Source organism: Diospyros lotus, chromosome 8 (genome assembly GCF_014633365.1).
Source record: "Diospyros lotus cultivar Yz01 chromosome 8, ASM1463336v1, whole genome shotgun sequence".
NCBI lineage: Eukaryota > Viridiplantae > Streptophyta > Magnoliopsida > Ericales > Ebenaceae > Diospyros > Diospyros lotus.
The window spans coordinates 11,360,454-11,376,870 of NC_068345.1; the positions used below are offsets into that span (position 1 = coordinate 11,360,454).

Sequence of the window (16,417 nt, forward strand, 5' to 3'; positions counted from 1 at the left end):
CGACTTTTTACATTGTGTTTTCCCTTGCAAAACAAACATATGACAAAAAGTATAAGATATAAGTTAGTCACCATGCATCATGCCACACACACGCACACTACCATTCACTATGCTCAAGCTTTTAATGTGGTTTGGCTTATTTTGCCTACATCCACGAGAATACAGAGGAGTGCTTACATTTTCATTTCATGTGAGGGATACATGTGATAACGAAAATTTAAATACAACAATTACAGTTTGGCAGAAGATAGAAAATATTTCTTTAGGTTCATCATGTTCCATGTCTTGCTCAAAGTTTCCCCTTGGAGTGTTTGTAGATGAAGGGAATCACTAGTATGGTGATATAGGCAAAAATAATTTGTTTATCGTATATCAGATACACGTAGTGGAATATAATATACACGTCATACATAGGTTGGGTATTTAAGCGACACGCATATTCAATAATTGAATATAAATAAATTCATACTTGCTATCCGATGAAGGGATGAAATACAAAACTGGTTTCTGTATTGAGATAGAGTCCACCTTAACATGTGGTGGTCCTAGTTGGTCCACACCTACTATGATGAATGACACCGTTCTGGTCACCTCTTCCCATGCTAGACACAGAGGTTTCGCGTATCACCAGTGCCCGCGTCTCAAAATTTTACACGTGACCTTCACACGTAAAATATTTTCTAATAGTAGAAGAAGTTCAAAGGAAAAAGAGAATAAAATAATGCAAGCATGGGAAACATATCTGCTTCCCCTTTTTAATTCTTCCCCCTCCCCTCCATTCCAATTCCAATAATCTCCCATATCCGTTCAGCCCCCCTTTTTACTATGCAATCAATAATTGATTTCAATAATCAATAATTGATTTTACTATGCAATCAACTATGCACTATACATTTCAACTATGCATTATGCAATTCAACCATGCACTATGTAATTCAACTATTAACAGATGGGGCCAAGGGTTAACTTTTGACCAACTATTTTTAGAGATATTTTGGGGGCATGATGTCGATACCAAAAGCAACACTGTATGGTGAGTGATTTTATAGGTTCACTACCTACTAGCAATCAAATAATATTGAAACCCCTTTCAGTACCAGTTAACCCGTTGACCCATCCCAACAACGACTTGAGAGTTCCTGAATAGCTCCTAGCAACGATTCGGGACAATATAGGTGGTGGTGAAGTCTTACTTCAAGTGAACATATTACAATTGACAATTATTGTGTGCTATAATCCTTCCACTACCTAACGTCCTGACTGAGCGAGAGTCATGGACTCACCAACGAGGGCGAAAAATTCTATTCCCAACACCTGTCTCCATATACTAGCAATACGGAACCACATAAATGAACGTTCACACCTCCCAATTAGATGGTTCAGCTTATTAGTAAATCTCGCACCCCAATATACAAAACAATCGTGTCGGATCAATTCTAAGTATCAATACACCATCACAACTTGATGACTCGACTATTATCCACTATGCCATGTGGTCAGTCATCGGCGTCACATTCGACTAATCATTCCCCAATGACCACCCACAGGTCTACTAACAACATCTCATATCATATGGTATGTGTCACACCATCCTCCCATTAATATCCACATACCAAACAAGGTAGTAACCCATTTGTTAGTCTATACTTGATTATTCAGTCTCATCCAAAGAATTTAAGGATTAAGAATAATTTAAGAAGTCCTGTTACTAGAGAATTTAGTTATACAGTCTCAACTCCTTGAGAATAAAATTCTCATATAGAAAATCTAGAGACTCATTCATATAATTGATTGGAGAAAATATGAATGAAGAAACCTTGTCTTTTATTAATTTATACAAAGATACAATGAATGCATAAAATAAGCTGTAACATCCTAGTATTTTGAGAAAAATCAATTTCTGTGATTGAGACACTTTATTTATGATTTATTGGTGATTTGTGGATTTGAGAAATTTAAAGGGAGAAATTAATTTTTTTTGTATTTTGGAATATGGAGGTGATTGGGAGTTTTTTGAAAATTTTTGGGGTACAAGTGTAATTCCAAAAACTAGGAAGTAGAATTAGTATAAATTTAATGGTTGCATATAATTAAATGATACGACATGTAGTTCAAGCGCGGGTAAGGGTCATGGGTTCGAATCCTTGGGGAGATGAAGGCTAATTTTTTGGAAGCAGTAATCCAAGGACCAAAACGTCGTCGTTTCGGCAAAAAATGGGAATGCATGGATGCGAGTTGTCTGCGAGCCACATGTTGGCCAAGGAGGTGCCCGTTTCACCACATGTCAGTCGCAATTAAGGAGCAAGCCACACCTCCTGCAGCAACCATGTGAAGGGAATTAATTAAAGGGGTATAGCATTAAATGAGGGTGCTCTGGAATGTAGGAAACATGCAATTAACCAACTGATAAAAGAGAATATCAATTTATTTTTTATTTAATGACTGTGGAATTTTTCTACTGAGGAATCATTTGAGGGGCTCGAGGGCAAGAGAAATCGTCAATAAATAGGACACCCCCAGGAAATGAGAAATACGCAAGAAATAGTGAAGCATGGAAGAAATAGTGGTGAGCTAAATTCGTGAGGTAAGTGCGAATCACTTGAAATATGAAAGATGATTTTAGTGATATTTATGTAAATAATTCTTTTGACTTATCATGTTTAATTTTTAATAGAATTTTGAGATGTGGCAATGGTGTTTTAACATTTTGAAGAAATCCATTCAAGAAGTCCTTCAAGACATCAAAGAAAAACAACTATAAGGGTCAATGTATGTGCAAATTTGGTGATCATAACTTGCATGTGAATAATGATCCATGAGGAGTCTTTTATTTATTCATGAATCATTTTAAATTTCAAGCTCTTTAGTTGTATTAAAGTTGTGAGATAAACGATATTTTGGGTATTTGCAAATTTAGTCATATCTAGTAAGGGGCATTGAATATGTGATTGGATTCTCTTATAATTATTTTCAAAAAGGAAAATATAAAGAAAGGGTTTTTTATATAAATTTATTTATAACCTCATCCTATTGGGATCGAGAGGTAGAGGTGTCACACAACCCCGCTAAATATTATTCAAATTTAGTATTAGGGCACATAACACTAACAGTAGAATGCAAGTGTTCAGCCCTAACATTCGTTGAATTCTATATGACCCTTCCTAGTTTGTCCATAATTTGCCCTCTTCTTGGAGCCATTAGTAATCGCTGACTTCATGAAAACCAAGTCTCCCTCTTGCAATGGCTTGTCACAGAGTTGTTGTAGTTGGAAACCCTCTTTCGGTATGCCACCAATCGAGTAGAGGCCTTGTCTCTTAGCTCGTTGATCATATCTAAGTTGCTACACAATTTATCCAAATTGTGGTGTTTTTGAAATGTTGCCACTCTCGGAGATTAGAGATCTACTTCAATTGGAATAAGGGCTTCAATACCATACACAAGGTTGAAAAGAGTTTCCCTAGTGGATACTCGACTGGTAGTGTGATACGCACGTAGGATGGTTGAAAGTTCATCCGCCCCAGGTGCCTTTGGCCTTTTCAAGCCAAGTCTTAAGCCCATGGAGGATGGTTTTGTTAATTGCTTTGGCTTGCCCCATTTGCTTGAGGGTATGCAACGGAAGCCATCCCGAGGTGAATCCCTCATCGTTAGCAGAATGTGTAAAATGTCTCAAAATCAAATTGTGTTTTGTGATCTGTGTTGGGTGTGCGAGGGATGCCGAAGTGATGTATAATATCATTCCAGACCATATTCTTCACTTTCCCCTTAGGTTGCTAGAGGTTCAACTTCAATTCATTTGGGAAAGTAATCTGTAGGTAACAACAAAAATTTTCTCTGAGCCGATGTAACTAGGAAAGGGCCCAAAATGTCTAGTCCCCACTAAGTGAATGGGACTAGTAGGAATGTGGGTTAGATTACTGAAGGTGGCGTCATTGATAGTGGGGGCATGTCGTTGGCACTCCTCACATGTTCATTCTTTAGCAATGATGTCTTTGCGAAGAGTGGGCTAGAAGAAACCGCTCGTAAGATTTTTGTTGCTAGGAATCTTCCTCCCAAGTACTTACCACAATCTCCTTCTCACCCATCGCTCACTGAGCCTCATATGGACCCAAACACTTTAGCAAGGCCATAGAATAAACGCGCTTATACAAAGTTTGATCAATGGTAGTGAAGTGGGCAGCCCGAATTTGGAACTCCAATCACACATTTGAGCACAGAGGTCCCCAACCACCTGCTCTGATACCATTTGTTGAAAATTGAACACACTTAGTACAAGAGAATCATTCAATTGTTCATTACTACTACTCTCTCAAACACCACAGTAGCATTCCTTACATCTATCTTCTTTTGTAATACTAATTTAACACCTCCAGAGCCATGTTATGAATACTCTCAACCACAAAAATGGAAGTCCACAGTTGAAGATGCTTGGGAGTTACGTTGTAACTTGTGGTCAGAATTTGGCCTTGAAAACTATGTGAAATTTATGGCAACAATTCGTAGCCGCGAGCTCCAAGTTCTTCTAGAATATGTTGGCTATGAATGCTTTTCTTCCCAGATGAGTAACCATGAGGACATTCTAGAACAAGTCCTTCTGGAAGCTACCCATGTGGGCTTATTTAGGAATATTTTATTAGTGATCATGGGCTTGGGTTGATGAGCTTAATTTTAGACAAGAAATGGACACTAGTGTTGGGGCTTAACAGTTAGAATCACCACTTTCTCACTTTAACATATGAATCATATGACATGAGAGCATCAAAGCAAAAACGGGACTCGATGCAACTCAAAGTCACAACTTTGAACTCACAAGGAGATGACCATGTTTTTCTGCACCAAGCACTGAACTATCATCTCTGAGTTGTCTTTCATCATCGACATCACTACATAATTCATAGATCAGCAAGTTTATAGAGTCACAAAATGTCTACTACAGATAAAATGTTAGAAAAGTTTATGTTGCCTAATCAAATCAAAGTAAAAATGCATCTCTAGTGGAAGTAGCTGTAAAGAAACAACTGGGTAAGGGGACCCATTTTTTTTTCTAGACTGTCTCTGTACAAACAATTACACACTTACTCAATCTCATGAAGAGCACGGTCTTCTCTGTGTCCCTAGCACATCCTGAAGTCAAAATACTGATACTTCTTCTCATCCACCTGCATCTGGAGAACATGAGTGGAGCCCTGGGGAAACAAAAAAAGTTGAAAAACATAAGGGGTGAATTTGTAAAACACTATTTATGTTATTAACATTTCTCTGATTGTACCACCACCATAATTAGATTGCTTCTCTTGAGTTTCAACCAGTTTCTAGTAATTATACATCAAAATTGGTAATCTTGCTAGAATTATGCAATAACAGGCAATACAAGTAAGCAATCTACTGATACCTGCATCATCTTCATTGTTGTGGCTGCTCCCAGTCTTGTATTAGATATCGAATCCTGTCTCAGTTCAGTAAGGCACGAAGCTTACAGATGCTATTGCATATTCCATAACCACATGGTTGAGCAATGTCATAGGTACGGCTAATGTGATTTCACTGGCATTCAAAGTTAGCTGTACTTCAAGGACTACTACAAAAGGAATCCCAAGACGCTAGGATCGCTGTTGTATTTGGATCTGATTCAGCCTGGCATGCCAAATTGAATGCAAAATCATGTGGAACATATCGTATCTGATGGGTCTTGCGTTCCAATGGAAATGCTTCTGCAGCATCTTCACGTTAGTTTGCATCTTAATGTAACGTTTCAAAGGAATAGACAACAGAATATCCTTCAGTTTGGGAATATCCTTCTCCTCGACAATCACAGAGAAAGAACTCCAATCCAGAACTTCATTCAATGGAGGGACAAAATTATCAGCAATAATCACTGGAACACACTCGTGATATATTGACTCCACAATCCTGGGACTGTTAACTTCATAACCCATAGGACAAATGCAATATTTGCTTGATTTCATATGCAAAGGATAAGACATATTTCTGGATACTCTATTGGGTAGAACCCTATAAATCCTCATATCTTCATCTTTGCCATTCCAGTACTTCAAAAGCGTTGGGCGAACCCTACCATGCATGTGTCCAGCAAAGAAGGCAAGAATTGGGCGCTGTGATACTCTGTTCCCTCCGAGACCTCTAAGAGGTCTCTTGGGATTTCTTATGGTGGTTTCTGGAAGAGAAACATCCTTTCCCGCGACAAAAATTCCTTCAGAGGCATCTGCATTGCAGAGAGCTTTTATAGTGTTTTTGGTTAACTCCTCATGCTCAGTTAATGTGTAAGGTCCCTACAAAAATTGAGATAGAAGTAGCACAGTAAGGTGACAATAAGAATATCTGATTAATTTAAATCTTTAACCCACAAAGACTCACTGTGCTTACGGGCTCATCTTTTAGATGGCCGGTATCTTTGAAAAAGCAAAGGACTGCACAGAGTTCTGACTAGTCATGAAAGTGAGCTCCTTGAATTAAAAAAAAATTATTTATATGTACAACAAATTTGGCTAATCCTCTACTATACTCTTGAAACTTTAAAATGCTTGCTACTTTCTCCTGTTCTAAATAGACTCCAGAGCACATCTCTAAAGAATGGCGGCTTTAGTTCCTGAAATATGAGAGCTTCTTTGCCTTGTAAATTTATACAGAGAAGGGAACGAAGCAGACGAGATTTTCTTTTCTTTTCTAGTTTGCCCTGCCCCCCCCCCCCGGTGGGATGGAGCCTCAAGGAACAATGACTCCATGGTTGGGCAAGCAGTTGCAATGAATCTTCTAGGATGAGATAATCAGGTAGGGGAGAGAAAATAAATTACCGATGGGTATGTAGTCCACCTTGCAGTGAGTATAATATGGCACAGCAGTGCATCAGCAGTAATGCAGGTGACATCTCCACATCCCAACTGGATGATTCCCATGGGCATTTTTTTGTGTCCACTGAAGCAAGTTACTTCCATAACAAGGAACGGGGATCCTATTTCAAATGTTTCTCCCTAACATGGGATGCAGGATGCCTTTTCTTTTCTATATGAAACGTCATATATGCCGCATTGGCAAGAATCATCTGTACAATATTCTATTGACAACTTTCTTATCCGGTCTGAAATTTCTTTCTTTTGATATCTATTCAAAAATTAATTGATTTAATAGGGTTTTCTGAGTGAATACAATGATATTCAACCTTAAAAGCTGTAGCTAACCTCACAAACCAAAGAAGCTTACTCAACATTTCAACATATATCCAAGTTAGTATCCATGGTCATTTCTAAGGTGTTAAATGGATGGGAGATGAAAAACTGAGAATTAGGAAAATCAAATTATAAAGTGAAGGAATTTGAAAGGATTGGAGATTCACAACTAAAAAATTAAGATATTTACAATACCCACCCAATCATGGCAAGCAACTAGGAAATGATCTGATCCACGAGTCCGGTTCCAAAATGGGTACTTTGCAGCAAGCATGTTCACGTGATCTCTCAGGAAGAATGATAATCGCCTTATATTATGTGAGTTGGGCACATAAAGTGCCGTCTGAAGTTGTTTTGCACTGTATGGAAGATAGAATAGGTGAGCTTTCTCAGGGTCCTGAGTTACAAATTGTCTGTTCTCCTCCATTAATTTCATAAACCATCCTTCGGATGAATAAATTCCCCGCAGAATGGGTTCATGGAAAATTGGTCTCTTCCCATCTTGGTAAATGTAAACTTTAAGCAAGAGTTCCATCAGCTCATAGCTCCTGGATATCAGAAATACTTAAACTGTCAAACACAATAGTCATGCTAGGCAATTGTCTATGATAGCATGTATGAGGTGCATGATCTAATGTATGCAAGTACTTCATCAGCTAACATAAATAGCAAGCAAAAGAAGTAAGATCTTACATGGTGTGTAAATCTAACTACTAAAACTGCCTAGAATTTGTTGCTTCCTTCATCAGTGCTAACTCCTAAACCACAAGGAGTATCAATGCTTAACAAATAAATCAATTTGACAATGTTTTCCCATTTTGATTTCCATTATCTCTTATTTTTCATTTCCCATGGAGAAAAATCTGTTAGAAGTAGAATGCAGTGGTGGGGAACTGACCACTTCCAAGCTTCAGTAGCAGTCTTGCAATCTTTTAGACACAAAAACACCATGGATAGCAGGTTTAATGGATTCTTTCTATTTTTCCTTCTCTTGGTCTTCCAGCAGTTGAGTCATTAGGATAAGTTGCTTGATGAACACATGTAAAAGATAAAGAAACGTCCTTCAACTTTCACAGACATTGATGGATATTATAGTCCAAATTTTAGTAGGATATGCTCAGGACATTGACTGCTAAGAACTTTCAATTTTGACGGTTACTTACTGAATATGGATTACTTGGAAATATCATGGTTTCTCTTCCCCTATTTATCTGCTTTTACCTCTGTTCTTTATCTTCCTCTTCCCTAAATATTCTCTCCCTTTATTTACTTCAATACAGTGTATAAGTTACAAAAAAGTTTTGCACATACTCCAGCAGTCACCATTTTTTCGCTCCAATCAGAACTTCTTTTATGTTTCTCCTTCACTCATAGTCTGGGATTTCTGCCTTCTGCAATACCCTGTGGTCTTTGCTGATTCTATGATTGTGCATATTCTGTCCCAATTTCTCAATTGTAGAAATGCATCAGCTCATAATCTTCCATAATGAAGTATTTTTCAGTTATCAATGCAGTTAACAACCACCACCAACCTATATAAGTGAATAATAACACCAAAAGAAACTTCCTATACCAACCTCAATAGTCTATACATCTGATCTTAGGCTGCTCCACAAGATTACTAAAAGTAAAAAAAGATCTCTAAATTGGCTTGCGAGTGGATATCATCAAATTTGGCGTTAGAACCAGTGATAAATGGAACACTGCCTTTAAGACTCAAGATGAACCGTATGAATGGTCAGTCATGCCCTTTAGGAACTCCATTGCCCCTAGTACTTGTAGAAAAGTCATGAACCAAGTCCCATCTCCTTCCATAAAAAACACTTTCGGTAGTCTATTTTGATGATATCTTGATTCACGCACAGGTCATGGTTGGTCACTTTGGTCATCTTAGCCATATTCTTAAAACACTTAAAGCTAAGAAACTTAAACTTGATCTTAAGAAGTGTTCTTTTATACAAAATCAGGTGCTCTAACTAGAATCTATTGGGGGTTTAATTCCATCACGACTCCCATTTACTGATTGACTAAAAAGGGGAATTCCAATGAACAAATGGTCGAAAACAATTATTGAGATCCATTTGTGCAACACCTAACTTTTCTATAGTTTTTGAGGTTTCTGGTGATTCCTCAGAGGTAGATATAAGAGGTGTTTTGAGTCAAGAACGTTATCCTGTTGTGTACTACAAAAGGAAGATTAAAGAGGCTGAACAATGGTATTCTACTTATAACAAGGAGCTTCATGCTTTGGTATAAGCTTTGCATCATTGGAGAGATTATTATTACCCACAAGCATTTGTGTAATACTCTAACCATCAAGCATTAAGATACCTTCATTGGCAAAGAAATTTTAATTCTGGACGTGCTAAGCAGATTGAATTACAACACAATAGTACATTTTTATCCTTTTTCTTTTTTTGCTAATAGTACATTAAGATACCTTCATTGGCAAAGAAAATTTAATTCTGGACGTGCTAAGCAGATTGAATTACAACACAATAGTACATTTTTATCCTTTTTCTTTTTTTGCTAATAGTACATTAAGATACCTTCATTGGCAAAGAAATTTTAATTCTGGACGTGCTAAGCAGATTGAATTACAACACAATAGTACATTTTTATCCTTTTTCTTTTTTTGCTAATAGTACATTAAGATACCTTCATTGGCAAAGAAATTTTAATTCTGGACGTGCTAAGCAGATTGAATTACAACACAATAGTACATTTTTATCCTTTTTCTTTCTTTGCTAATATATATGTATATATATATATATATTATCCTTTATCTTTGTACATGTGCTAAAAACTATTCTGCTGGTGCAGTATGTAGAGTTGTCGAAGTGCTACAGGTAGTCACTTTTAGAATACACTTTAAAGAATTATTTGCAAGAAACTTGAATTTTTCTGCCTTTCATTGACAAGCTAAGGTTATTAATCATCATTTGAGTGATTTATCTATATGTACTGAGGATGATAACTAGGAAAATGGATATAGTTTACCAATAATTCTCAGTCAATCAGTATACTGGAAAAAGTCCTTTTGGGATTGTTCATGGGTTTTGTCCTTGTTAGCCAATTCATTTTATTCCATTACTCTTTTGACACTTAAATATTTCACTCTGCTAAACTTGCCCAATATGTTCATGACCTACATGCCAATATTGAAAAATTTTCATTTAAGTAAAGAAAATTAAAGTCTTGGTAGTAACGTGCATCGTAGGAAACTCAATTTCAATGGAACATAATATGTTTTGTGTGCATCATTGCTTTAAACATTCTTTCCAGAACGTTTGCTCCAGGAATTAGACATTTTCATGTTATCCAAAAACTTGGAGTCAAAAAGTATTGGTACCTAATTGCCTTCAGATATGAATACTAGTCATATTTTCAATGTAGGGGCACCTTTAAGCCCCCTAATCTGTCAACAGATTTTCTACAGGTGGAGATCCGTCTCCTTCATCTTCAGCACATGTTTCTCATCTCCTGTTTCTTCCTCCACACATCATCTCCTTTGTTGGTATTTTATGAAGAAAGAAGAAAAGGGAAGGAACGTACAAGAATAGATTGGGAGAAGGGATGAAGCTAATTATTTTATTGAGCATTGATATCACTTATTTATACAGCAAAAGATTAACAAATCTGCAGAATAATCTGCTAACAAATCAGAAAATATTTTTCTACAAAATAGCATAAATAACAAGTCATAGTCTAACTGATATTTGACTTCTTCAAACCAGATCTAACTGACACTTGACTTATTCAAACTAGAATTAGCAGTATCTTAAGTCATAATTCAACATCCTTCATCTTCAGCACATGTTTCTCTTCTTCTACCTTTTTCTCCACTGCCTTGACTATCAGATGGATGAGGTTCTTGAGACAGAAATTTCAATCCTTTTTTTTAAGGTTTAGTAATCATACAACTCTTAGCCTTTGACTTGAGAAAGATTGGCATCACTGGAAAAATTGAAGTAGAAAGCTAAATTCTAAAAGGGAAACACCCCTCAAGAATGGAGACCAGGAGCTTATTTATGTCAAGGTACTGGTTCTTTCCATGGGGATATTATCACTTTCTTGTCGTTGGGGAAATCATCCCTGAGACAATTGCTTCTTGGATCACCTGAAATGAGCTTCACAATTTGGATCTCATATTTTCAGAGCAATGTCTTATTCATCACTTTCTAGAGGAAAGTTCTAAACCAAAGAGAATTGATAAGGATTAAGAATATTGGAATTAGGAGGAAAACGTATTGGATCGCTTAAAATAAGTTTCACTGTTTGGAGCACTGTCTTATTACTGTCTAAGGGAGAGTTCTTATAAGCCGAAGAGAATTGATAGGGATCAAAATTTTGCACTTTTTTTTGGGAGGAAAAGAGTAGGAAGAGCAAAAACCTAAATAAATTAGGAATCGAGTTTATTTGGTATTTCCAGAATTTTTGTTATCTTATTTAGTTTTGAATTCTGTTTCTTTTATTCCTTGTTGGATTATGATATCTTTGTGTGTGTGTGTGTGTGTGTGTGTGTGTGGAATACAAACATAGATTAGTTCATGTTTGATTACTTACATTGGATATAAGACTCAGATTGATTTTCCTCTTTGTTTCTACTACTCTAATATATTGTTTCTTCTTCTTCTTCTTCTTCTTCTTCTTCTTCTTCTTCTTCTTCTCTATTTCTTCTTTTCTTATCCTTCTCTTCTCCATGCTGTGCTTCATCTAAAAGCCTTTATTATATATTTGACAACTTAATGAACAAATGCTATGGACTGATACGCCTTTCCCTCACATCCAATGGCATATGTTATTCTAGTTCTTTAAATAGTAAATAGTTGCCATGTGATATAATTTCTTTGCAACTGCCAGGAGAAGGTAAAAAAACAAAGAGAAAACGTTAGTTCCCAAAGCACAAGGTTTTCTTTTAAAAATAATATCTTAAATAGTGATGGGTTGTGCATGGTGTCCTTTCAACGTTCCGGCAACTGATGAAATCATATGCTCAGACCAACCAAAATAATATATCAAAATTCAGAATCCAAGCCTTCCGGCATAAGACGGAAACTTACATATACTCCAAAAACTTATCTTCTAGTGCATTTTTAAGATTATGAAGTTTGATCATATATTAATATAAAAAACAAACTAACAAAAAAAAGTGCAGAATAATAAAAAGAGTGATTTAAAGGAAAAAGAATGAGATGAATTCATATTTATTAACCAATGGAGAACCTCAAACTTCTCTCTAATATTTGTCAAGCATGTATCAATCAATGTCTGTGGAACTAAAAAATAAGTCTAAACGTACCAATCATACATCCAAATCTCCTCTCTTCTATCTATTAAACTATAAATGTTAAAATTTTTCATTTCCTACCATTTAATTGGTCAAGCTTGTCTCTAGCAATGGGCACGTACATATGAAGGAACACAGAGATATTATGCCCTATGACTTGACCATTGATCAATCATTAAAAAACTACTTCTATGGACCACTACTATAACTTTCTGGATCAAAATTTTACACGTAAAAAAAAAAAAAAAAAACTAACTGCATAAGAGCCAATAAGATTTTACCTTTGAAAAACAGAAACATTCCGGAATAAAGGAGCATAGAGTTCTGGATCTGGGTCGTTGATGACAGATGAGATGTTCTCCATCTCTTTCTTAGCATACACAAGCGCTTCATAAGGTGTCAATGACCGAACATACCTCTACAAAATTAAAAAGTGAAATGATAAAAAAGAAACAAGATTAGAAGAAAAAAAGATTAGGTAATAGTAGGCCGAAAAATTAGTTAAAAAGCTTTTCGTATTACAAGTAGAAACTCAACAAACTTACCAGCAAGCGATGGGGCACAGGTCTAAGACGAGGTGGATAAGCAACTATATCCTCCGCCTTTCTATGCCGCCTTTGCCTTTTAGATGATTGACCTCTCTTTCTAGAGGATATAGGTCTCTCTTCCACAATTGACATTGATTGATTTAAGACGGTAGAAGTATTTGTGGAGACAACATGATTTAGGACAGTTGAAGTATTTGTGGAGACGAGAGGATTTAAGACAGTTGAAGTATTCATGGAGACAACAGCATGAGTTTCAAACTGTTCAAGCCTCATCAAGCTATTCTTTTCATTCAAATGTACATTACTATTCATGGATATGTACAGCAGAGGCAGATCTGATGAAGAAAAGACCCATATGGTCAGTGGATAAGGAAGTGTAGAAATTTGAACAACAACGCCAACTATAGTAAAGAACGAACCAATAAGAAGCAGTTTTCTCCAATCAATCCTTAATACAAGGAAAATAATAATCTTCCTCAATAATTTCATCTTATTCACCAATCTGTGTACTTGCTTGCACTAAAAAAGTGGCAACCTTTCCAACCAAGATTGCAAATATCAAATCTAGTGGCTATAAATGTGAGCATATCCTCATTGCCTCTCCAAAAAGGAAGAAGCTTCCAAAATTATTACGAGTGCCTTCAATGCCTCTCCAAAAAGAACAGAACTTCAGAAATTAACATAATTTCACTCCATCCATGCTTTCCCGTGCTTCGTTCTTCCACACCTGCTTAGACCTAAAACATGAAACAGAAAAAAAAAAAAAAAAAAAAAGAAGGAAAAACAGGATTACATAATTCATCTTTATGAAGTAAGTATGGTTCCTAGTTCCAAGTAATGGATGATGGCAAAATTGTGCGAATAACGCCCATGAATTTGGTACAGCTAGTCCACTACAAATTGGCAGGATGACACTCAGCAGTGGCCTGGTTTTTCTTTCTATATGCTATGGATGGCTGTGCGTGCTCATGTACCAATCTGTATGCCATACTAATCGCCTATATCAAGCCAGTCCCATGATTCAAAGACAGAATTATTGGAAATCAAGAATGCTAGGAAGAAAATAGCCACCAAGAAGGTCAACTATTATGGGTTAAAAACTACCCTCTGCTTGGTTGACAGTATTACTCGGTAAATAAGAACAAATTTTCCGGCTCCAACAACCAAAAAGACAAAACGGTCTAAACAGACCAAATTGGTGTTGTCATCACTGGATAAATTCGTCTATAAACAATTTAAAAACGAAAACCACTTTCTATTCCGTCTTTCCCGAAAAACCAGACAACCGATGAGCTGAACTTCAACGTAATCAAACGAATTAGTTAATTAAGTCAATTATCAATATTTTAGTTTTCCATCCAAAGTAAACACCAGCTGGACAACCTTCAAAAAGATGCGCTGAAGAATAGCACACCAAAAAGAAAAACAAAACAAGAAAAAGATAATACGACATTCAAATTGGGGGACGGAAAAATTGACCACAAAATAAACCAGAAACGCATCAAGCCATCAAGATAGATAAGACACCAAACTATAATCAAGATAAAATCGTATGACGGAAAGGAAAAACAAAAACAGAAAATTAGATGATACCTTTGCATAAAGGAAGCTGGACAGGCCAGACGGCGCCAGAGCATCCAGACAGTAAGATGAATTGGAGCGCTGCAAGAGACGGAAAAGAGCGGGAATTGAGCGTGTGGACGGTGAAGAATGAAGAGAATCGAGACCGGTGCTAGATTCAGAGGTTAGAGAGAGAGAGAGAGATGAAGAAGATGAAGAGGAAGAGGAGAGAAGTAGAGAATGGAGGGAAGCAACAGGCGATCGCGACGGTGGCGCTAACTGATCCTATATATATATATATATATAATTCTCTCTGTGCTGTTTTTGGCTTAAATTAAATTGATTGGACTTTTCTCTTCTCAACTGCTCTCTATCTCTCTCTCTCTCTGCGCATGCTTGGGGCGTCATCTTCATCAATCACCATCGATCATCAACGAGTAAACAACCAGCTCCACCAGCGTCTTCGTCAACTTTTTGTCCTCATTGCCGTTAGTTTCATGCCGTGACTCGTTCCATGATTTCAATTTCCGTGCAATCCAATTCAGGAAACGCCACCTGGACCCACCTTAATATAATATCAGGAGTCATGCCTGCTGGGCTGGGGTGTCCCGGCTGACTCCGGGCCTGTATCATGCTCGCTCAGTCAAAAAATAGGGAGTCAAACCTCGATTTTCAGCTCCAACAAAACTCATCATAGCCAGTTTTCCTAGCTAAAAATTTGACAAAATCGAAAATCCTTGTAGCATGTGGTGATCAAAATTGTTAGACCATCCTCGTCATATCTCTCTCACAACGATTATCATCGTTGGAAGTGGCCGACCAAACACGACAAACACGAAGTTAGACAGAGAAAAAACGTTAAAGAGATAGTGATCAAGCAGTGACTACAACCAACGGAGACGACAATAAAGACGAGCAACAGCGTTGGCGGTGGCATCTTCTTCGTCAATGAGCAAATTGAACACTTATTTGTGATTTTGAGATATTTTATATTTATTTTTATATTGAATGAGTGATATTATGAATTTATATATTTGGTTGTTGATATGTGTATTTGGTGATTGATTTTGTTAAATAATTGTTTTTAAAAAATATTAGTAAATTGATTTTAAAATATATTAAATATTTAATACTATAATATTTATTATTAAATTATAAAATAAATAATAATTTTTTATAATAGTGAAAATTATATGTAAGGTCAAATAAATAAAATTAAAATTTATTAATAAATAAATAAAATAAGAAGTCAAATAAAGAGAAAAATAGGGAGTGTGATTGAAGCAAACACAATTTTTAAGACAAAATCAAAATAGGGAATGAATTATTTATAATATAATAGAGAGCGGAGAGCATAGTTGGAGGCAACCTTAGTGCTTAAGTTTCGTATATTTCCTACACTTAATTATTAAGAATTAAATATTTTTAGGATATCAGTCTGAAAAGTTTTAAGTTAAATTTACTTGGCGCTCGTGATTTGTAAGTTATTATAAATTAAAATATTTTATTTATAAATAAATTTAATAAATAATCCTTATAAATTGATATGATTTCAGGTTAATTTATGGTTCATAAGGTCGTATCCCTCTAATTAACCTATAATAAACAATACATGATCCTTTAAATAAAAAATCATATGTCGTCTTACAAATTTGATAAGAAAAATATTTAAATAATTTTTTTTTTGTTAGCAAGGGTGGACCCAAGTGAGATTTTAAAATTTCAACATTAAGATAATTATATTTTAAATAGTCTCTTAATATATACGATTAGATGTATAAGTTTCTTAAATTTATAGAATTAATTTTAACTTTAACTAGATGTATAAGGAGTTCTCA

At 35.9% G+C, this 16,417-nt stretch overlaps 1 protein-coding gene across 4 annotated transcripts; it reads right to left on the reverse strand.

Annotated features, from left to right (window-relative positions):
• Positions 1 to 1,885: 1,885 nt before the first annotated feature.
• Positions 1,886 to 14,977, reverse strand: LOC127808260 (probable glycosyltransferase At5g03795). Of its 4 annotated transcripts, none has more exons than XM_052346716.1 (7): positions 14,613 to 14,976; positions 13,017 to 13,756; positions 12,753 to 12,889; positions 7,381 to 7,729; positions 5,390 to 6,287; positions 5,077 to 5,183; positions 1,886 to 2,315 (listed from the first exon to the last, which is right to left on the reverse strand). In XM_052346716.1, the coding sequence occupies exons 2-5, from the start codon at positions 13,506 to 13,508 to the stop codon at positions 5,598 to 5,600; spliced, it is 1,668 nt and encodes a 555-aa protein (XP_052202676.1). In that variant the 5' UTR covers positions 13,509 to 13,756; positions 14,613 to 14,976; the 3' UTR covers positions 1,886 to 2,315; positions 5,077 to 5,183; positions 5,390 to 5,597. The 4 variants fall into 4 exon arrangements, with proteins under 4 accessions (XP_052202676.1, XP_052202675.1, XP_052202677.1 ...); XM_052346715.1 differs by lacking the exon at positions 1,886 to 2,315 and adding an exon at positions 4,275 to 4,880; XM_052346717.1 differs by lacking the exon at positions 1,886 to 2,315 and having other exon boundaries at positions 4,886 to 5,183; positions 13,017 to 13,354; positions 13,439 to 13,756; positions 14,613 to 14,977.
• Positions 14,978 to 16,417: the final 1,440 nt, after the last annotated feature.

Excerpts from the sequence above, each read along its gene's own strand:
- LOC127808260 (XM_052346716.1), bottom strand. The coding sequence starts at position 13,508 with ATGAAATTATTGAGGAAGATTATTATTTTCCTTGTATTAAGGATTGAT. Across the intron at positions 12,890-13,016 it reads CTGTGCCCCATCGCTTGCTG|AGGTATGTTCGGTCATTGAC; the intron begins GTAAGTTTGTTG and ends TTAATTTTGTAG. Across the intron at positions 7,730-12,752 it reads AATGTTTCTGTTTTTCAAAG|GAGCTATGAGCTGATGGAAC; the intron begins GTAAAATCTTAT and ends TCTGATATCCAG.